This window comes from Oratosquilla oratoria, chromosome 16 (assembly GCF_046742065.1).
Source record: "Oratosquilla oratoria isolate Oo_2021 chromosome 16, ASM4674206v1, whole genome shotgun sequence".
In the NCBI taxonomy this organism is placed as follows: domain Eukaryota; kingdom Metazoa; phylum Arthropoda; class Malacostraca; order Stomatopoda; family Squillidae; genus Oratosquilla; species Oratosquilla oratoria.
In genome coordinates, this window is record NC_134792.1 from 45,674,769 (window position 1) to 45,697,209 (window position 22,441).

General features: G+C 40.4%; 1 protein-coding gene across 4 annotated transcripts in view; it reads right to left on the reverse strand.

Moving 5' to 3' along the window:
* Nucleotides 1-957: 957 nt before the first annotated feature.
* Nucleotides 958-22,441, reverse strand: part of LOC143033955 (exonuclease V-like) — a 49,677-nt gene continuing 28,193 nt past the window's right edge. For 2 of the 4 annotated variants that reach the window (XM_076199668.1, XM_076199666.1), the window contains 3 exons: nt 11,487-11,649; nt 11,233-11,360; nt 959-10,484 (listed from right to left, as the gene is read on the reverse strand). In XM_076199668.1, the coding sequence (XP_076055783.1) occupies nt 10,296-10,484; nt 11,233-11,360; nt 11,487-11,649 (480 nt within the window). In that variant the 3' untranslated portion in view covers nt 959-10,295. Of the gene's footprint in view, nt 10,485-11,232; nt 11,361-11,486; nt 11,650-22,441 lie in introns of all 4 variants that reach the window. The other 2 variants (XM_076199670.1, XM_076199669.1) reach the window with 2 other exon arrangements.

The window sequence follows — 22,441 nt, forward strand, 5'->3', positions numbered from 1 at the left end:
CTACTACAGCATGATTTTATTCAGCTTAGAGAAACCCCTCATGGGGTTAATTCCTCAACCAAGTACACATTACTGGTTGTAGCCATGTGTATATTTCTGATATCTACATTCGCAGATACAGGTTGAAGTTCCAAAAGTTGGCATTACGTTACTCAGAAACTTCCAATACTTGGTACGAATAGAGCAAATCCTACCACATTCTATCACACAGTAAAAGCTCCCACTACTTGGTATTAGTATGGCAAACCGCCACTACGGGTGGGTGGCACATGCTCCGCCACACTAGCCCACAGTCTTTACTGCCAAGTTTAGTCATTGTGTGCTCTGTTTTCAGACATTATTATATCTTTTTGCTGTTAAATATACTGCCCAAATGTCCAAGAACACCACTTAGTGGGCCTGATTTAAAAAAAAAAAAAAAAAAAAAAAAAAAAATGCTGAGTATAAATTAAAAAATAGACCTTTTGAGAAGGCTTGACTCAGGAACATTGATACATAACTTGTGTGAAGTTTTCCATGTCAGTTCTTCCACTGTGTACAACTTAAAGAAACAGAAAATACAATTGAGGGAGTATTATGCTAAAAATGGAACATTATAAAATATGGTCATACGTAAAACTATGAGGCACATTAAAAGTGAAGACTTAGAGAAAGTTTTGATGCAGTGAATACAACAGTATCACAGTGAAGGAATGAAAATTTTTGGCGAGATGGTGACAACCCAGGCCAAAATTTTCCATGAAAGTATTAAGTTAGATTACGAATGCCAATACTGTGATGGGTGGCTGCATAACTTCAAAATGTAACAGTGTGTGGAGAAGAAAATACATACAATATATTAGCTTTCCAAAGTCAGAAAATTCCCGAACTCGGCACGGCCCAGGTCTCAACAATGCTGACTTTGGGAACCTCAACCTGTACATCAGAGGAAAGCACTGAAAATAAAGTGCATGAAGGCAGACTTACACAAACATATTTTTAAATTTTTCATTTTTATTTTCATATATAAATCTATGTGGACCTTGCAGAAACATATTATTTTCAATACCAATCTTGGTCATAAATGTCAATTAAGTATTTTGGTGACTAATGTTGCATATCACAATAAAAAACAGCATATATTGCACATAAACTTAAACAATATATATATTCCTCTCCTTATGTATAAGGCACCTCAGTTTAAAGATAACACCTGACTGAAAAGGATATATATATATACATTTCAGACATTACCCACTATGTAGTGTGACTAAAACAAATAAATCACAGGGACTTAATTTTATGGATGGAATGGGTGGAAATGATTTTATGCCTTTCCCTTTTTGGCTACCTCCCTTGTAAGGGGGAAAAAGCCTTGGTATATGTATGTACTTAATTTTATATACATTTACTGCCATTATACACTGGCCCTTGTCTACTCTGCCACTACATTTTCCATATGGGGATATTGACCATGTGAATGCTATGCAGGCCTTACTTTTGGAGCTTTGAGTCTATCTTTATGTTTTCTTTCTCCAACCTTTGCTTTACCACTCAAACAGCTTTCATAAGTGGGGACTACATAAATTTGAAACAATGACTGCAACAAACTGATGTAAGAACTGCAGAGAGGTGACACCTAGCACTAACCCAACTTTGACACAGTGAAATTATAATTCCAGGGGCAACAAATTGGGTCCAAGAAAATGGTAAGGAGTGATTGCATACCCCAAGCAGAGGCAACTGCTGAATAACAAAACATAAGCCATAACCTCATATCTATTCTAATATAATAAAGAGCACCAAAAATGAGCAAATTGTGAACATGTACATATTCACGGGTTTCATGTGACGTCACAGGTCGCATGCCCACTGTGCGGTTGGTCATATTGGACATCTAGCAGGAGTTACAAACACAGGAATAGTTTGAGAGTTCAGAGTTTATAAGAAAAATGAAATCTTTTGTGTAGCAGTTGGCTGCAATAACAGACAGAAGTGTCCACATCTCTCATTTTATCATTTCCCTGCTGAGACTGAGAGAAGGGAAAGATAGATTCCAGCTGTGAAGAGGGAAGGCTGGAAGCCAACTCAGTAATCCAGACTCTGCAGTGCCCATTTCATATCAGCTTGGTATTTTATTTCTAAGGTGACATGGTTTGTCAAAAATCAACTATTTAATACATACATACATATACCAAGGCTTTTTCCCCCTTACAAGGGAGGTAGCCAAAAAGGGAAAGGCATAAAAACACTCCCACCCATTTCATCCCTACATACACTCCACACCCCTCCCACCCTCCCTCTCATCTGAGCACCTCCTGGATGACGGGTCATCCCTGCACCCTGCCCACCGCCCTGGGTCAGAAGCAGTGTCGCAAGACACAGCACATCCACAGCAAGGCCGCTTCATTTAATCGGCGACCCCCCTTGCATATAAGGAGAGGACGGGGAGAAATCCCTTCGGGCTGCGTCAAAATTTACTCACACATACTACCCCACCCCCACCCCCCTGCCCATTCCTCCTCATGCAATCACAACATCATCCATATACAACCATTCTCCACTCACCTCTGTCTTCCGTCCTCTCCCTTCCTTCTTCAACAGACATTCCCCTCTTCCCCAAAGCCCCCTTCACCCCATCTATCCACCTCATCCTAGGACGTCCCCTCATGTTCACTCCCTCCACATCTGCCTTCCATACCTCTTTTACTAGTCTTTCTTCACTCATTCTTTCCATGTGTCCAAACCATCCTAATATTCTTTCATCAACCCTATCTCCCAAATCCTTTTTCACCCCTGTTCTCCTCCTCACCTCCTCATTTCTCACTCTATCCAGCCTAGTAACCCCCACCATACTTCTCAGACACCTCATCTCAAACACATTCAAGCTCCTTCTCTCTTCCTCTCTTATGTTCCATGTTTCTGCCCCATACAGTGCTGTTGGCACAATCACTCCTTCATACAGTCTCCTCTTCGCATCCATTCCCAAATGTCTATTCCTCATTACACTCTTTAATCCACCAAGGCATTTACTCGCTTCTCTCAATCTACATTCTACCTCCACCTTCACTCCACCTTTTCCTGCTACACTTGCACCCAAGTATCTAAAACCCTTGTACATCTCATCACCTTACTTATTAAATAGTTAGTTAGCTAAATATCTAACTATTTAATAATTATTTAAAATCATAAACCTCTGAAAATAGACTTACAATGTAAATTATATTAGAAGTAACCTGTTTTACACACCCTATATTTTGCTGACAATTCTTTAAATATCATTTGAAATGTCATGAAATTTTGTGAACTTTATTTACCATTATTTTATGTTTAGTATTTGGAGTCACAAGTGTGAGTGTAGTAGCTTTAGAGGGATCAGCTTGTTGAGTGTAGTTGGGAAGGCTTATGGGAGGGTTTTGATTGAGAGGATTAGGAGAGGAACAGAGGGAGTAATTGGTGAGGAACAGTGTGGTTTTAGGACAGGTAGGGGTTGTGTAGATCAGATTTTTGTGGTAAGACAGATAAGTGAGAAAGCTATAGGAAAAGGTAAGGATGTTTTTTGGGCTTTTATGGATCTGGAAAAGGCTTATGACAGGGTAGACAGCAAGGCACTGTGGGAGATATTGCAGATATACGGGATAGGAGGAAAGTTGTTAAGAGCAGTCAAGAGTTTATACAAGAGTAGTAGAGCTTGTGTTAGGATTAGAAATGGAGAGAGTGAATGGTTTGTGGTAAAGGTGGGACTTCATCAGGGATGTGTTATGTTGCCCTGGCTGTTCAATCTATACATGGATGGGGTGGTGCGAGAGGTGAATGGAAGGGTAGTGGGTCAGGGGTTGGAGATGGTTGAAGAAAATGGAGAAAAGTGGGAAATAAGCCAGTTGTTGTTTGCTGATGACACCGTGCTTGTAACAGGATCAGAGGAGGGATTGAGGAAGTTAGTGACAGAGTTTGAGAAGGTGTGTGAAAGAAGGAAGCTGAAGATAAATGTGGGTAAAAGTAAGGTGATAAGATGTACAAGGGGAGAGAGTGACAGCAGGCTGGAAGTGAGCATTAAGAAGACAGACTGGAGGAAGTGGATAGTTTTAGATACTTGGGTGCGAATGTGGCAGGAAAGGGAGGTGTGGGGGTGGAGGTAGAATGTAGATTGAGAGAAGCAAGTAAATGCCTTGGTGGATTAGAAAGTGTATTGAGAAATAGACATCTGGGAATGGATGCTAAGAGGAAGTTATATGAAGGAGTGATTCTGCCGACAACACTGTATGGGGCAGAAACATGGAACATAAGAGAGGAAGAGAGAAGGAGTTTGAATGTGTTTGAGATGAAATGTCTGAGAAGTATGATAGGGGTTACTAGGCTAGATAAAGTGAGAAATGAGGAGGTGAGGAGGAGAACAAGGGTGGAAAGGGAGTTGGGAGATAGGGCTGATGAAAGAGTATTAGGATGGTTTGGACACATGGAAAGAATGAGTGAAGAAAGATTAGTAAAAGAGATGTGGAAGGCAGAGGTGGAAGGAGTGAATATGAGGGGGCATCCTAGGATGAGATGGATGGATGGGGTGAAAGGGGCATTACAAAAGAGAGGAATGTCTGTTGAGGAAGGATGGGTGAGGACAGAAGATAGGGGTGAATGGAGAAGGGTTGTGTATGGATGATGCTGTGGTGCATGAGGGAGAGTGGGTGGGGGATGGGGGTGAGGAAGTATGTATGAGAAATAATTTGACGCAGCCCAAAGGGATGTCTCCCCGTCTTCTCCTTTTCTGCACAAGAGGATGGAGGGTGGGGGGGGTCACCGAATTAATGAAGCGGCCTTCCTGTGAATGTGCTGTGTCTTCCAACACTGCTTCTGACCCAGGGCAGTGGACAGGATGCAGGGATGACCCATCATGCAGGAGGTGCCAAGATGAGAGGGAGGGTGGAGGGGAGTGGAATATGTAGGGGATGGAATGGGTGAGAGTGGTTTCTGTGCCTTTTTCTTTTTGGCTACCTCCCATGTAAAGGAGGAAAAAGCCTTTGGTATATGTATGTATGTGTGTATTTGGAGGAATATTGATCAACATCAAATTAACTGCTCGGCTGTGTATGTGCCCATAGATGGCTGGGTTGTACTAATATATGTTTTTATAAAGCCTAAATAATCCTATTTCTTACTTACACTCAATTCAGGTAAAGTTAGTTTAGAATAGGTTACATTATACTACATTTGGCCAAGTTGCATTAAATTATATAATATTATGACATTCAAGTATATTAGATTACATTTGCTAATCTAAGTTTTTATGCTGTACAACCTACTATTTTAACCAGAATATCCAATTGCTAAGACACTACAATGGTCAATTGTGTGTGTTTGTGTGGGGGGGTTGTCTGGAGACATAGTTTCCAGCTAGGGCTCCTGCAGTCTGGCAAGATTATGGTGGTCCAGAGGTACGAACCTGTTCTTGGAATTTCATGAGTTCTGTGAACCGATGATCAAAAATTGGCTTATACAGGCTATAATTTAGCCTAAGTGATATCTGCATGCTACTTGCCTAGTGGGAGAACCTGTTGTTATAATTTTTTTAGTCCCACAACCAAGTACAACCCCCAAGGTCTTAAAGATAACTTGTGTACAAGGTTAGGTCAGGCCTGGTTATGTAGCAAATTCAACCTTTATTGGGTGGGAGATAAGCCAGTTGTTGTTTCCTGATGACACTGTGCTTGTAGCAGGATCAGAGGAGGGATTGAGGAAGTTAGTGACAGAGTTTGGGAAGGTGTGCAAAATAAGGAAGATGAAGATAAATGTGGGTAAAAGTAAGGTGATGAGATGTACAAGGGGAGAGAGAGTGGCAACAGACTGTAAGTGAATATTAAGGGAGAGACATTGGAGGAAGTGGGTAGTTTTAGATACTTGGGTGTGAAAGTGGCAAGTAAGGGAGGAGTGAGGGTGGAGGTAGAATTTAGACTGAGAAAAGCGAGTAACTGCCTTGGGGGATTAACCCCTTCCATACGGTGCCGCACACGTAGGCGTCATGGACTTAGATCTCGGTGGCAGCAGCCAATGCCAGCCGTACGACGTGTCGTAATAATACTCGCATCATAAAATATAGTCACCGCTTATATCGATCGTTCTCTCTTCACCCGTGAATTTTGATAACCATAGAAAATGCGATTACAAAAGAATTAGAAAGAATGTCATTATGGAGGGGCGACTACAATAAATATAATCAAGACGCCGATATGGCAGCCTCGCGAATACACTCGCTCCCCATGACGCCTACGTGTGCGGCACCGTATGGAAGGGGTTAAAAAGTGTAATGAGAAATAGACATTAGGGAATGGATGCTAAAAGAAGATTATATGAAGGAGTGATTGTGCTGGCAGCACTGTATGGGGCAGAAACATGGAACATAAGAGAAGAGAGAAGGAGTTTGAATGTGTTTGAGATGAGGTGTTTGAGAAGCATGATAGGGGTTACTAGGTTGGATAGAGTAAGAAATGAGGAGGTGAGGAGGAGAACAGGGGTGGAAAGGAAGTTGAGAGATAGGGTCGATGAAAGAGTATCGAGATGGTTTGGACATATGTAAAGAAAGACTAGTAAAAGAGATGTGGAAGGAGTGAACATGAGGGGCAACCTAGGATGAGATGGATTGGGTAAAAGGGGCATTGGGAAAGAGGAGAATGTCTGTTGAGGAAGGATGGGAGAGGACAGAAGATTGGGGTGAATGGAGAATGGTTGTGTAAGGATGATGCTGTGATGCATGGGAGGGTGAGGGAGTATGTAAGAGAAATAAATTGATGCAGCCCAAAAGGATTTCTCCCTGTCTTCTCCTTTTCTGTATAAGGGGACAGAGAGGGGGGTCACCGATTTAATGAAGTGGCCTTGCTATGGATGTGATGTGTCTTGCAACACTGCTTCTGAACCAGGGCAGTGGACAAGATGTAAGGATGACCCATCATCCAGGAGGTGCCAAGATAAGAGGGAGGGAAGAGGGTAGGGGGATGGAATGGGTGGGAGTGGTTTCTATGCCTTTGTTTTTTGGGTACCTCCCTTGTAAGGGGGGAAAAGCCTTTGCTATATGTATGTAGAAACTTAAAGTATCCCTTATATGATCACTACTTCAAAATAGGAATTGAAATAATGTTTGAGAAAACTTCCAATAAATATGAAGTCAGTCTTGTTTTTATTTATTACTCAACTGTTTTAAATGTCAAATTCTAAATTTGTACAACCCCCACTAATACCTTTCTGGGCAATGACAGATCTGCAGTGTTTAATTACTATATTCCTCCTCACATCTAAGGTGGTAAGCTATAAGAGAAAATAAGGAGTTAACATGAAACCAAGTACTACCTCCAAGATTAATGTAAACACAGACTATGGGTTCGAAGATAATTTCCTGCAATGAACTATCTTGCCTGTTATACTTTTACTAATTATTCTGTTTGTCACCAGGCTATTACTCTGTGGCACTTTTTTGGCAATGACAAAGTTAATGAAAGCATAACATGGTAATGTGTCCTACATAATTCATTAGTGAATGCCCTGCCATCTTGACAGTTCTCCTGATCCTATTTTTCTATAAATTGGTCAATACTTCCTTATGCGGTACCCCTGAAGCTCCAATTTTGCATCTACACGCCTCTCATTTTCTCATTTTTCTAAACTAAAGCCACTAACTCAGCCAGGATGGGTTGTGTAGAGAACAAAATGCCTACATGAACCATCTCCCATGCCTTGTCAGTGGATGCCTGGGTATGGTACTTTCTTTTTCAATGAAACACCTGTTATTATTATACTTAAGCTGTGGTCACTAAGTTAAGCTAAACAATGTATACACTAACAATGAGGGAAAAGCTAGACATCCAATATGGCAGACTAACAACAAGTCATGCAATAGTCATGTGGATGAAACCCATCAATATGTAAAAAAAATTCCCATCAATCAAGAATAATCATTACCAACATTTCAAGTCTCAAGTTTCATTGACTGGATACTCACATCCCTACAGTTGCTGAGAATCATCCTTGGAATCTCCCACATATCTCTTTGGTAGGAAACTCTTTACTGTTTTTTGTGTTGTATCAACATGGAACAGTTCCAATGTTAATGTAGGAGGATGGGAGGAGTCATCATTTATCAGCTCTCCTTTTGGGGAGATGGAGGAAATACAGTCGTACAGGGTGTCCATAAAGTCTGGGTGCATACGAGATTTTACTATTTATTTTTATTATTTTTCCTCCTCAGAATGAAGATGGCCTTGTCTAAAGAAGAATGAATTGATTTGGTACTCTTAAGTGGATGAGAAGGATGGTCTTATCATAAAATTGCGGAAGAATTTAACCTTTGACACACGTATTGGCAACCTATTTGTTTTACATCCGTTGGGAAATTGGCCAAGAAATTTAAAGAAACAGGCAGTGTCTTGGACAAACCACGTTCTGGACGGCCTAAGACTTCAGACAGAACAAAAGAGGCTGTCTTGGCCAAGGTTTCTGCTGGCCCAAAAAAATCACTTTGTTGGACATCCATGGAGTTGGGTTTTCCAAGGTCAACCATCCACAAAATCCTGGGAGAGAAGTTTCATTCATACAAATTACAGATATTGCATCACTTAAATGAAGAGGACCCTGATAGACGAATGCAGTTGTGTGAATGGTTTTCAGATAAATTGAATGAAAACATCAATTTTACCTAAGACTTTGTATTGTTCAGTGACGAAGCTATGTTTTATGTAAATGGTGAAGTCAATTGACAGAATCTTTGATATTGGTCTCAAGGCAATCCACATTGGATGGATTCATCCAAACAACAAGGTACCCAAAAGATAATGGTGTGGTGTGGTTTGTGGAAAGCTCGTGTGCTAGGCCCTTTCTTTTTTGATGAACATGTAACGGGTGAGATGTATTTGAACATGTTGAGAGAAAAATTAATGCCTCAAATTGAGCACCTTGGTGAGGGATTTCCTGAATGGTTTCAGCAGGATGGGGCACCTGCCCATTTTGCCACAACTGTTAGAAATTGGCTGAATGACACTTTTCCTCACTGGGTTGGAAGAAGAGGTCAAATGGAGTGGTCCCCTCGTTCACCAGACCTTTCTCCCCTTGACTTCTTTTTCTGGGGCATGCTAAAAGAGAAGGTGTACTCAATGAAGATTACTGACTTAACCCCTTCCATACGGTGCCGCATACGTAGGCGTCATGAGGAGCAAGTGGATACGCGAGGCTGCCATATCGGTGTCTTGATTATATTTATTGTAGTTGCCCCTCCGTAATGACATACTCTCTAAACTGAATGTAATCACATTTTCTATGGTTATCAAAATTCACGGGTGAAAGAGAGAACGATCGATATAAGTGGTGACTATATTTTATGATGCGAGTATTATTATGACACGTCGTACGGCTGGCACTGGCTGCTGCCCGCAAGATTTAAGGCCTGTACTGAAGAGGTTAAACCATATGAGAGAATGCATTACCAGTGTGCTGAAATTGACAGCAATGAGAGCCTATTTCATTGAGTCCACCTGAATTTTGTAAAACACATCAAATTATGCATTGAAAATGATGGAAATCATATTGAAAACATTATTTATCAATGTTGAAATTGAATAAAATTGTTTTGCTTTAAGAATTATGTATTTTTTACCATGTACCCAGACTTTATGGACACCCTGTAGATGATAGAGATCTTGGGCCAAGACTAAAGACCAAGTGCCAGCCCCATGGGGCTGCATATCCCGATAATGGTGAAAGCACTACAAGGTTTTGAAAATGGGCTACAGAAAGATCATTCTCTCTTTGGGTCATTTTGCAGGACCACTTGCAGGTCCCTGTCACAAGTCCCAAGATGTGAAGTGACACCAGAGATCACAGTTGACAACAAACTCCTTGCTAACCTTAGTGTACAGTTTAAAATATAGAAAAAAAATTATCTCTTCTGAAAGACAGATATGAAAGACTGTAATTTTGGTACTAGTTTAAACAGAGAAACAGGAGGGTAAAAGCATGCAGGATCATGGGATTAAACAGTTAGAATAAAATAATTTAATTAAAATATACTTTGAATTTGCAGAATGATTAATCATTAAAATTATAAAAATAAAAACTACTCCCTGTTCTTCCATCACTAGGTCTGCCACTGTTTCTGACTTCATTAATACATACATTTATTTCTGGAGATTTCTGGAATTGAGCAAAAATTTCTTTTTCATATTAAAATATAAAATACCTTTATCTTCATGTTCAGCCTAATGAGTATGTCATATCTTGCTACAAGACCTCCCATGCAGCACAGATACCAGAGTAGAATACAATCCATACTAGGGACTATTGCCCTACTTTGGTACCATGTTATGCTTCCTCTCACTGATTTTGGCCGCCACCCATGAACAGTCTTTCTGATAGTTACAGGTGTGGCACTTCCAAGCTTCTTCCACATCCACGCCCTGTGCACTCCGATGACCAAGCCAATATTCCAAGTAACCATCCATCTTCTTAAACAACCACTTCTCATCATATTCAACCTGAAATTTTTTTTATCTTGAAAAAACATGGTGATAGGAAACCCTTCAGTCCATGACAAGGCTGGATACTGAATAACAAATAAGTAAATAAATATCAAACATCCACATAAACTGCCATGTGGGGTAGCACCTGCACAAGTTTTAGGCAATCAAATCTTTATGGGCTTTTACAATACTTTGTGGACTGGAGTCATGCATCCTCCTTTTATAATTGGAGACAAATCTCCACTCAAAACATAATACTGTACTCATCATTTTCAAATTTTGCAATCCCTCCTTTCTAATACCCTCCTGAATTCTCTCCCTTACAATCTCTATGACTCCAACTTTTTCCACATACATTGTCCCTAAGAGCAGAAGTGATGATCATCTAAACAAACTACAATCCAAATGGAATAAGTTGTTGATGGGCCTTGGAGATTGGCACTCTGGGAAAAGATCTATCAAATAGGCTAACTCCCTACCTTTACACATCATTCACAACTCTTCATTTAATTTAGTAATTTTGAATAAAAACATCTGGGGCAATGGATTGAGCAACTGATGACACTTTTATCCTCTCAGAGGGAATGGAAAAAAACTCAGTAAAGCAGAGACATCTCATGAGAATAGGAAACTTCCAAGTTTTTTAATACACGTGGTTGAGTAAATAACCATGTAAATATACTACTAGGTCCACAAAAATCTATAACACAGCACATCAACTAATATAGATAGACTAAGGAGATCACTGTAATTATTGCATTACCTCATACAAATAGAAGGTCTTGAGATCGTTTTGCCACACATAATCTATATAGCAGTCTTGGACAAACGGAAATAATGCAGCCACAGTTTTCATTTCATCAAGGAGGATGGATAGGTTCCAATCCTCTCCTGTTGAGTTTTATAATTTCTTTAGTATTACAAATCTTATATATATATATATATACTGTATATACATTTTCATCTTTCATTAAGAATGCCTTGTGACTAAGAACAAGAGCTGTATTCAAACCTTACTTGAATAATGTTCCTTTGAGAACAAAGCTTGATTGTCCTTTATGTAACTCACAACACAGATATCCAAAGACTTTTCTATGTTGAGGCCAAGTGTTTTTACAAAAGTGTGTTTTAAAGTGTGTCCACGAATGAGATCATCAAAAAGGAGTTTGTAAATCATCACCTGGAGAAATAATGATTCATCTTTATTAATAAAAAAAAAATTCAGTTAAGAAAAAATTATGATCTGACAATCTGAAACAACACTGGATGCTATGCACAATTCAAAAGGCTTGCATATATTGTATGATCAGTCTTGATTCAGACAAATGCAGGTAGGTGCATGTGCATGTGTGTATTTACCTATTTGTAGTATACAGGAAAGGAGCAACATTTGTTGGGTGCCATCTCCTATTCTCTAATTTTTTATCACACCTAGTCTTAAATTCATGTACAGTTCCAATTTAATCTATATCCTTGATTTCCAATTATCATATTTAGATTTGAACTTATGTACTGTTTGAGTTTAGTCTACATCACCTTTCACGTATTCATGCATCTATATGGAAAACTATATTTCTTTATATCCTTTAGACATGTGGTCTCTCAATTTACTCTCATAACCTCTTCAATACAAGTCAAATTCTTGCAGGCAGCATCAATTGCCTGATGAATGATGATTCAATGATGCATCACAATACTTGTATTCTAAAATATAAAGTTACAGCTGTATTACTTGTTCTCTTTCACTCTGAATATTAATAACCACAGCAAATATGATCAAGCCAGCTCACATAATATGGGGGTCACTCAACTACATACATATACCAAGGCTTTTTTCCCCCTTACCAGGGGGGTAGCCAAAAAGGACAAGGCACAAAAACATTCCCACCCATTTCATCCCCGAAAACACCCCACAATCCACTCAACTACATAATAAATATAATCAATATGCCAGTGTCGGCATCCTCCTATCCCAGTTGCGCTTCATGACACCTACATAGGCATCGTTGTATGGAAGGGGTGCCCTCCCATCAGAAGATTTCTTCTGTCAATGCAATCTATGTCCTTTATTGAACCTGAACACTATAATCATATAACTTCTTTCTTTACTCTATCAAAGTTGAAGACGCAGTGCTTTTAGTCTTTCTTCATATAGCTTATCTGCCAGGCTGGGGACCAGTTTGGTTGCTGCCCTTTGTATTCTCTCAATCTTGGGTGTATTTACCTAGTTACCTAGTTATATCTTAAATGAAGGGGAGCTATGCTCGTGGTGTCCCGTCTCTGTATCTCCCCATATCTAATTTGCCCTTAAATTCTTGTATTGTTTTTGCACACACTATTGTTTTGTCTAGTATGTTCCATACATTCACCACTCTGTGGGGAAACCTGTTTTTTCAGGTTTCTTCTATAACTGTCCTTTTTGAGTTTCTTTCCATGTCCTCTTGTTTCTCTTATCCCAATTTGGCAAGTCATCTCTATCAAGTACTTCCATACCTCTCATAATTCTGTAGATGGTCAACAAGTCACCTCTTTCTCTTCTTTGTTCCACAGTCAGTAGTTCTAGTTTTGACAACCTTTCTTCATATGACATTTTTGGGGCCATCTTGGTAGTTGCTCTCTGGATTCTCTCAATTTTCCTTATATTCTTTTCAGTGCTGGGTGACCATAGTGTTACTGCATACTCAAATTTAGGCCTTATCAATGTGACTAGTATTTTCTTAATTATTTCTTCAAGTAAAAGCTACTTTTACTGATCTTAGCAAGTTATAGGTTTTGCTGACAATTTTGTTTATATGTTTGTCATGGGATATATCTTCTGTGATGACAACACCCAGGTCTTTTTCATATCCCACTTTCGTTACTTCCTTTTCAACAATTTTATATTGTCTTGATATCCTTTTTCTTTTTTTTTTTCAAATTCCATTACGCTACATTTCTTAATGTTGAAGTTCACTTCCCACTTCTGACTCCATTCCCAGACCCTGTTCAGATCTCTGTAGTGAGTCACGGTCTGTTTCACTCATTTTCTTTAACAATTTTGCATCATCTGCAAAGAAGCTCATGTAACATTCCACACCTTCGTCCATGTCATTCACATAGTAAATATTATTAGACCCAATACTGATCCTTGCGGAACTCCACTAATTATCTCTTCCCAAGTAGAACTCTTATCTCTGAGCACTACTCTCATTTTTCTTCCATGCAAAAAGTCCTCTGTCCATTTCAGTATACCTTGTATCCCTCCTATGGTTTCCAGTTTTCTTATTAGTTTTTTGTGAGGGACTTTATCAAAACCTTTTTGTAGACCTAGGAACACACAATCAGAACATCTGTCCCTTTCTTTTATTATGTGTATTTACATACATACACCAAGGCTTTTTCCCCTTTTCAAGGGAGGTAGCTAAAAAGAAAAAGGCATAAAATCATTCACTCCCATTCCATCCCTAAATACACTCCACTCCCCTCCACCCTCCCTCTTATCTTAGCACCTCCTGGATGACGGGTCATCCCTGCACCTTGTCCACTGCCCTGGGTCAGAGGCAGTGTCGCAAGTCAGAGCACATCCACAGCAAAGTATTTACCTAATTGTATTATACAGGAAGGGGAGTTATGCTCATGGTGACCCATCTTTGTATCTTGCAACATCTAGTTTATTCTTAAATTATTGTACAGTGTTTGCACACACTATTGTTTTGTCCAATTTGTTCCAGACATCCACCACTCTGTGAAAAACTTTTTTTTTCAGATCTCTTCTATAACAATCCTTTTTGAGTTTCTTTTCATGTCCCCTTGTTTTTGTTCTATCCCATTTTAATAAGTCTTCTCTGTCAAGGGCTTCCATGTCTTTCATGATTCTGTAAATGGCCAATAGATCTCCTCTTTCTCTTCTTTGTTCCAGGGTTGGTAGTTCCAGTTTAGACAATCTTTGCTCGTATGTCAATTTTGAAAGTGTTGGGGCCATCTTTGTCATTGCTCTTTGGATTCTTTCTATTTTCCTTGTATTCTTTTTTGTACTGGGTGTCCATAGTGTCGCAGCATATTCCAATCTTGGTCTTATCAGTGTGACTAGTATTTTTTTTACCATTTCCTCATCCAAGTAATTAAAAGCCACCTTTATTGATCTTAGTAAATTGCAGGTTTCTCCGACTATTTTGTTTATCTGAGGACATGTATTTGGTGATGATTGTATTGGGGTGGCTAATGAGTGCACAAAAAAATTAAAAAGTGGAATGTATTATTTAAATACACACAAACTTATACAATCACAATTGCGTGCGCCTGCTTACAAGGCTGCTTAGATACTGACGCCACGCTCCAATTCGCGCCAAAAAACAAAGGCGCGCACTGCATCTGCGATATCTTACACAAACAAAACACATTGTATTACATAATATAAATACATAATAGCATAATATAAATAATACAATAAATAACAAAACAACAAAATACACTTCTCCACACCAACACATGATTACTCCTAGGTCCTTTTTGGAACCAACTTTCTTTACTTCCTTTACACTGAATTTATATTGTCCTGATATTCTTTTTTCCCTTTTCCAAATTCCATTATGCATTTCTTAATATTGAAGTTCACTTTCCTCTTTTGACTCCATTCCCAGACATTGTCCAGGTCTCTCTGTAGCAATTCACAATCTTTTTCTGTATTTATTTTCTTTAGTAGTTTTGCATCATCTGCAAAGAAGTTCATGTAACATTCTACATCTTCATCCATGTCATTTACCTAATTGTAGTATACAGGAAAACAGAAATGCTCATTGGGTCCTGTCTCCTATTCTCTAATTTTCTAACATAACTAAACTCAAATTCATGTATGGTTCCAACTTAATCTATATCTTTAATTTCCAATTATCACATTTAGATTTGAACTCGTGTATTGTTTGAGCTTAGGCAATATCAACTCCTAAGCTATTCCACATATTTATACATCTATATGGAAAACTGTATTTCTTCACATCCTTCTGAGGTGAGGTCTTAATTTACTTCCATGACCTCTTAAACCCCTCCCATCTTTAATCAGGAGATCTCTTCTCTCAATGCAACACTGTAATCATGTCACCTCTTTCTCTTCCATCTTTCAAAGTTGGTAGACCCAGTACCTTTAGTCTTTCCTTATATGGTTTATCTGCCAGGCTTGGGACCAGTTTGGTTGCTGCCCTTTGTATTCTCTCAATCTTGCTTATACCCTTCACTCTGTGTGGGGACCATACTACTGACACATATTCCAGTCTTGGACATATCAGGGTTTTGATAAGTTTTTTAATCATCTTTGCATCCATATAATGGAACGCACTTTAATCTTCTGCAGTAGTCTATATGCTTCTCCCACAATCCTGCTGATATGTCTGTCAGGTGACAGGCTGTCTCATCAACACTCCCAAATCTTTCTCCTCTTGCTTTTGTAAAGTGTTTGCTTCCTAAGGAATAGTTTAAGGTTGGCCTTTTGCCACCATTGTCAATTTCCAGTACTGTGTATTTTATGGTATTGAACTTCATTTCCCATTCTTGGCTCCATGTCATTAACATAGATAAGAAACATTATTGGTGCAAGCACTGCACCTTGAGTGAGTGTCTGTGTGTGTGTGTATTCACCTCGGATCTGCTGCAGTCTCTGTCGAGACAGTGTGTGTATTTACCTATTTGTATTTTACGGGAAGGGGAGCTATGCTCGTGGTGTCCCGTCTTCATATCTCATTATATCTAAACTATTTTTAAATTCATGTATTGTTTTTGCACACACCACTTTCTCATCTAACTTGTTCCAACTGTCTATTACTCTGTGAGGAAAGCTGTTCTTTTTCAGATCTCTTCTATAGCTGTCTTTTTTTATTTTCTTTCCATGTCCTCTTGTATTTCTATCATCCCATTTTATTAGATTCTCTCTATCAGTAATTTCTATGCCTTTCATGATTCTGTAAATAGCTATCAAATCTCCTCTCTCTCTTCTTTGCTCTAGTGTCTGTAGTTCAAGTTTTGCCAATCTCTCTTCATATGATAGTTTTGAGAGTGTTGGTGCCAATTTTGTAATTGCTCTTTGTATTCTTTCAAGTTTTTTTTATACATTTTTTTGTACTTGGTGACCATATCGTTGCTGCATATTCCAATCTTGGTCTTATCAGGGTGATTAGAATTTTCTTCACCATTTCTTCATCCAGGTATGTAAATGCAACTTTGATTGTTCTTATTAAATTATAAGTTTCTCCAAAAATCTTATTTATATGTTTCTCAGGTGACATATTATTCATAACAATGACTCCCAGGTCCTTCTCATTTTCTACTTTTTTTATCCTTCTTCTCCCAATTTATATGATCCTGTTATTCTGTTTGTAGCATCTAGACCTCCTAGAAGACGTAATCTACCACCAAAATCTCCTAGACATTCATCTACCACCTCTGTTTATACTATCGGCACGACACCGATGCATTTCGGTGCAGTCAGAGTAGCCTGGTACTCGACCTGACATCTTCACGCACCTGGTCACTATGGGTCAGGTCGCTATTGTCCAGGCAGACACCTCACGCGCAGTTGGACATCTCACGAACCCTAAAGGATTGCCACCAAGCCAAGCATTGATACACATTATATTTAAATCCCTTTCCTACGGGATATGTCTATCCTGTCCAACCTCGGACAACTGTATGTCATTTGTAAATATGTATATGCAATGTATAAGGTAGTTAAAACCTATCCTGATCTCTAATATTTACTAAAACTGCATCTTGTAAATAAATATTATCTCGTCGGCAACCTAACCACGAGCCATGTATATAAGCACCTCCTGTCACCAAATAAAGAAGAGAAAGACCACAGAGAGAGACAGAGCTACACGTGCTCCGCTGCTTTTATTTCAAAGTCTCCGAACACCGCTCAACTACGACCACGTACTACCACAACTCATATGTTGAGATACCATCCAACATATCTGGCAGCAGCGGTGAGATATGAACTTATCTGGAACCAACGCGGGACTCAAAATATCTGGTAAACTGCGCGGGATTCAACATATCTGGAAGCAGCAAGTCGGATCAACAAGCAAAATCAGCAAGCACAAGATCCCGGAGCAGGAACGTTGTGCAACCTACCCAACGCCAGCAAGCCCATCAACTCGAACCTTCGCTGTGAGTCCTACCCAGCGAAGCGAACGAGCTAGCCAACGCACAGGACAAGTTATCCCAGCGATCCAACTATCCAGCGAAGCGGACAACAGCTCAAGCCATCTCTCTCGCTGTGTGAGCCAGCCCAACGCACAGGACAAGTCATCCCAGCGACCCACCCCAGCAACCGGCAACGAGACAAAAGCCCATCTCCCTCGCCGTGACCCAGCTCAACAACATCCTTCAAAGGAAGTATCGCTCTTACGTCCGGAAGTCGAACCGACACCTTTCAAAAACTGAAGAATTCCACACACGAACTAACCCATTTGCCACCCTTCTCATTCTTTCAATATTTCCAGATCTGCATCATCGCACCACACTCCATCGAATTATTCAACTTCCACCTCTAGTGAACCCTTCACCATCGCTTCACCTCGTCAGAACTGTAAGTAGATGCCTGTATTTATTGGGGCTAGGTAGCTCTAAATTGTTGTGTGAGTGAGGTTAAGTGAAGGCTATCCAGTGATTTTTTTTTTTATATTTTTTGCAAAGCCTTAAATTTTTTTCGGTGATTTTTTTTTCTTTTTGTACGAAAGTGTGCATGACCCATTCACAGTCCAACGTTTCACACCATTACAACACTCGTTCCAAAATGGCAGCACAAAACGAAAATAACACACAGTCCTCGCCGAATCAAAACACAGACCCAACCGTCGCTCAACCACACATGCAACGTTCTGCAACAAACCTACTAACACTCCTGCAGCATGACAACACTCTTCCTAAGTTCAACGGGACAAACATCGCCATCCACACTCTCTTAGATGACGTCCGTTCGGAAATACAGCGCACACAGGTGCACGATGAAATGACTAAAATCGCTGTCCTTAAAAGTCGCATCGATTTCAACGATACCCTTGCAAGCGACATTATACAATCCGACGCGTTCCAACAACCACAGACTTTCCAAAATTTCATTGACGAGTTCAAAAAATCCTTCGCCCCATATGAACAGTTAGGCTCCCTTTCTCCCTTCTACACACTAGGAACAAACTTTAACAACCCCCCTTATCTCACCAAAGAAAGAGCAGTCAGGGAGGCGAGTCAGTTCAAGGAAGAACTAAAAGACGCACTCACTTCTTCACCTTGGGTTAAAAATAACACAATCAGCCTAGATCACGTACTCTCATTATTTGGCTACATAAAACTGATCTCGCGACTTCACCCAGAAACACTAAAGAAAATAGAGAACATTCCTTTTGATCCAGACACAACACTCGTTGACTTCTCTAGAAAATTTTCGGACACATCAGCGACAAAAACACAAATTCAACAACAAAAAATCCCCCTTACACACACACTCACACACCCACCCACTCCCACGGTAGCAAAAATCTCACAAGAACATTACACCAGGGATAAACCCATGTCACACGACCATCACACTAGAGGTAGACAAATATCACGCACAAGATCACGACAGCGTTCACAATCTAGGAGACCATTCTTTTGCAAAATCTGCAACATAGTAGGACATAGCACAAACAGGTGTTATTACAGACAACCAACTAGCTACTGCTCATATCACGGACCAGCTTTTCACGACACAACACAATGTCGCGTCTTGAAATCACAAACCTACACGTCATACGCGTCTCCCCAACACCCGACTAGCGACAACACAAACAAACACAACACGGTATGACTATCGTCTCACGGTGAACAAAACACACTACCTCACGAGACAGAATCAAACCCCCCACTACCAATTCTCACGATGGCTGACTCTCGATCATCCCCGTCTGCTATGACATTTCACGCCACGGTCAACAACCTTCCACAACTACTCTTTCTGGACACAGGATCCCCAGTTAATCTAATGTCAAAGGTTTCCTTCGACCAATTCCGATTCCGACACCGTAGAGTAACAGTTATAGAACCAACGGATATCACATTACAAAATGTAGACGGAGTTCCCTTTCCCATCATAGGAAAAACCGAACTAGCCATCTCCCTGCATGCCAACTGTCCTCCCATTACAACGACAGTATACATAGCGGACGTAGTGTTTCCCGCAGATATTCTTATAGGTTTGACATGGATGCAAAGAAATGGCATCATCATCTATCCTGCTCAAAACGGCATTGGTTTCAATAATCACTTCATAACGGCTTTAAAGACAGCTAACACGCATGCACACACAGAAAACACGCGCGTCAAACACTTGCATATGATCGAGCAACAGCATGCAACATCAACAACAGCAACAACTGAACAAAACAGTGACGAAACAGAAAAGGTGACACTTGTAACAGACACGCACACTGGTGTAACGGACACGCCCACCCCATCCGCTCACCCCCGTAGCTCACACCACAGACGAAATAGACGTACACTGTCAGCGCGCATGTCAAAGTCAACTCGCGACCACAAGAAACACGATATTTTCACTAACATACAGGAAATATCACCACAATACACTACCGTCTCACAGATCTCTCTCACGAATTCTCACACGGTTGTAATAACTGACAAAACACTCTATCCACGCGAGTACACAAAACTCAAAGTGCGTATCTTCAAAGCTCCCGACTCAGATGTTCTTTGCATCACAGACACTTGCCGTGTATCTGGTGTATCTCTCTTATCCGCCCTATCTCACACATCGAGCAAAGGACACACAACAATCATAGTTGCAAATAATACCAATGCCCCTCTTCAGATGAACAAAGGAACGAACGTTTGTGATTTTACAGTGTATCCCTCCCCAGTACACGTAATCGACCATGACAACTCACAACACGTATGCGCCATCACCAACGGAGAACGGAACACACAGGAAACCATCAAAGCACCACACATTAACGATGTAGATTTCCCTGAAGCACGAGAAGATCTCCTGACACTCTTGAACACGTACAGACACGCAATTGCACTCCCAGGCGAACCATTAGGTCTCACAGACATCATACAACATCATATACCACTTCAACAAAATGCAAAACCACGGTACATACCCGCTTACCGTCTTCCTCACAGTAAAAGAAACATTGTCGACAACATAATTGCAGATATGCTCGACCAAGGCATCATTGAACACAGCCTATCTCCCTGGAATTTTCCTCTCTTTGTCGTTCCAAAACACGACGGCTCCTTTCGCCCTGTTGTTGATTTCCGTGAGCTAAATAAACTCATCATTCCCGAAAGACACAATCTACTCCATAGGCGAACACAACACGGTCTTCTCTACTCTCGACCTTATGTCAGGGTACTGTATTTCCAAATACCTCTAGATGACGAATCAAAACCTCTAACAGCCTTCAGTACCAATACGGGCCATTACCACTTCAAAAGGTTGGCCATGGGACTCGTCTCTGCTCCCTCTGTTTTCACAAGACTTATGTTCAAAGTCTTAGAAGGTTTGATTGGAAAGACTGTCTTCATATACCTTGACGACATTATCATTGCCTCACGATCACTCACGGAACACCTTAACACACTTCAAACTGTCTTCTCAAGATTAGCCGCGGCAGGCCTAAAACTTAAACTCAAAAAGTGCTCCTTCCTCAAAAAGGAAATAAGGTTCCTAGGACACGTCATAAACTCACACGGTGTCATTACTTCTCAAGACAAGGTTAAGGCTGTTCTAGATTTTCCAACCCCTAACTCTACAGAACACGTGAAATCATTTCTAGGACTTTCAGGTTTTTACAGACGTTTTATCGAAGGCTATGCTCACATGGCAGCTCCTTTAACAGCCCTTCTCAAGAAAGATACTACTTTTAACTGGACGTCTGAACACAACACCGCTTTCCACAAGCTCAAACAAGCACTCACAACAGCCCCGGTTCTGGCATTCCCAAACTTCTCTAAACCCTTCACACTATGCACAGATGCTTCATACAAAGGCCTTGGCGCAGTACTAATGCAACAACACGACTCCAAACTTAGACCTATAGCTTACGCCAGTCGCGCATTAAACAAGCACGAACAAAACTACTCTGTCACTGAAATTGAAGCGTTCGCAATCATATATGCACTCAAACATTTTAAAGACATCATTCTAGGATACGAAATACATGTACACACAGATCATCAACCCGTTTTAAACCTCTTCAAAGGCAAGAACCTAACTGGGAAACTAGCCAGATGGTTCCTTACTATCCAGGACTTCATGCCTACCTTCCACTACGTCCAGGGCCATGCAAACTATGTCGCCGACGCCCTTAGTAGAAACGTAGCAACAATACGTCAAGCATCAGAGCCACTTGACATTACGCGAGACCGCATCATTGCCGCTCAAGCGACAGACCCCCTATGGAAAAGAATCATACACTATCTAAATTCAGGTGACACTACAAACACAGACGATTTTCCTCCCAACATAGACAACTACTCTCTCATAGATCAGGTTCTCTACCACACAACACTGCTCACAAACAAATGCGAACCAAACCGCATGGTTACACAATTAGTAGTTCCCACAAGTCTTGTTCCAGAAGTTCTCAAAATACTACATGATTCTCCATTAGCAGGACATTGCGGGAAGGACAAGTGCCTCTCGCAAGCTAGGTTAAAGTACTTTTGGCCCACCATGCGTAAAGACATACACACATACATAGACGCATGCCACTCATGCATAACTCATAAAGGTCACATTAGCGGTCAAGTACCAATACACAATTACCCAACACCTTCCAAACCCTTTGAAACCATTGCCATTGACTTACTCAAACTTCCAATCACTCTCAATGGAAACCAGTACCTTTTCGTATGCATCGATCATTTCTCTCGGTTCTGCATCCTCTCTCCTTTAGCGGACAAGACAGCAAAAAGTGTAGCTCAGACAATAATCAATA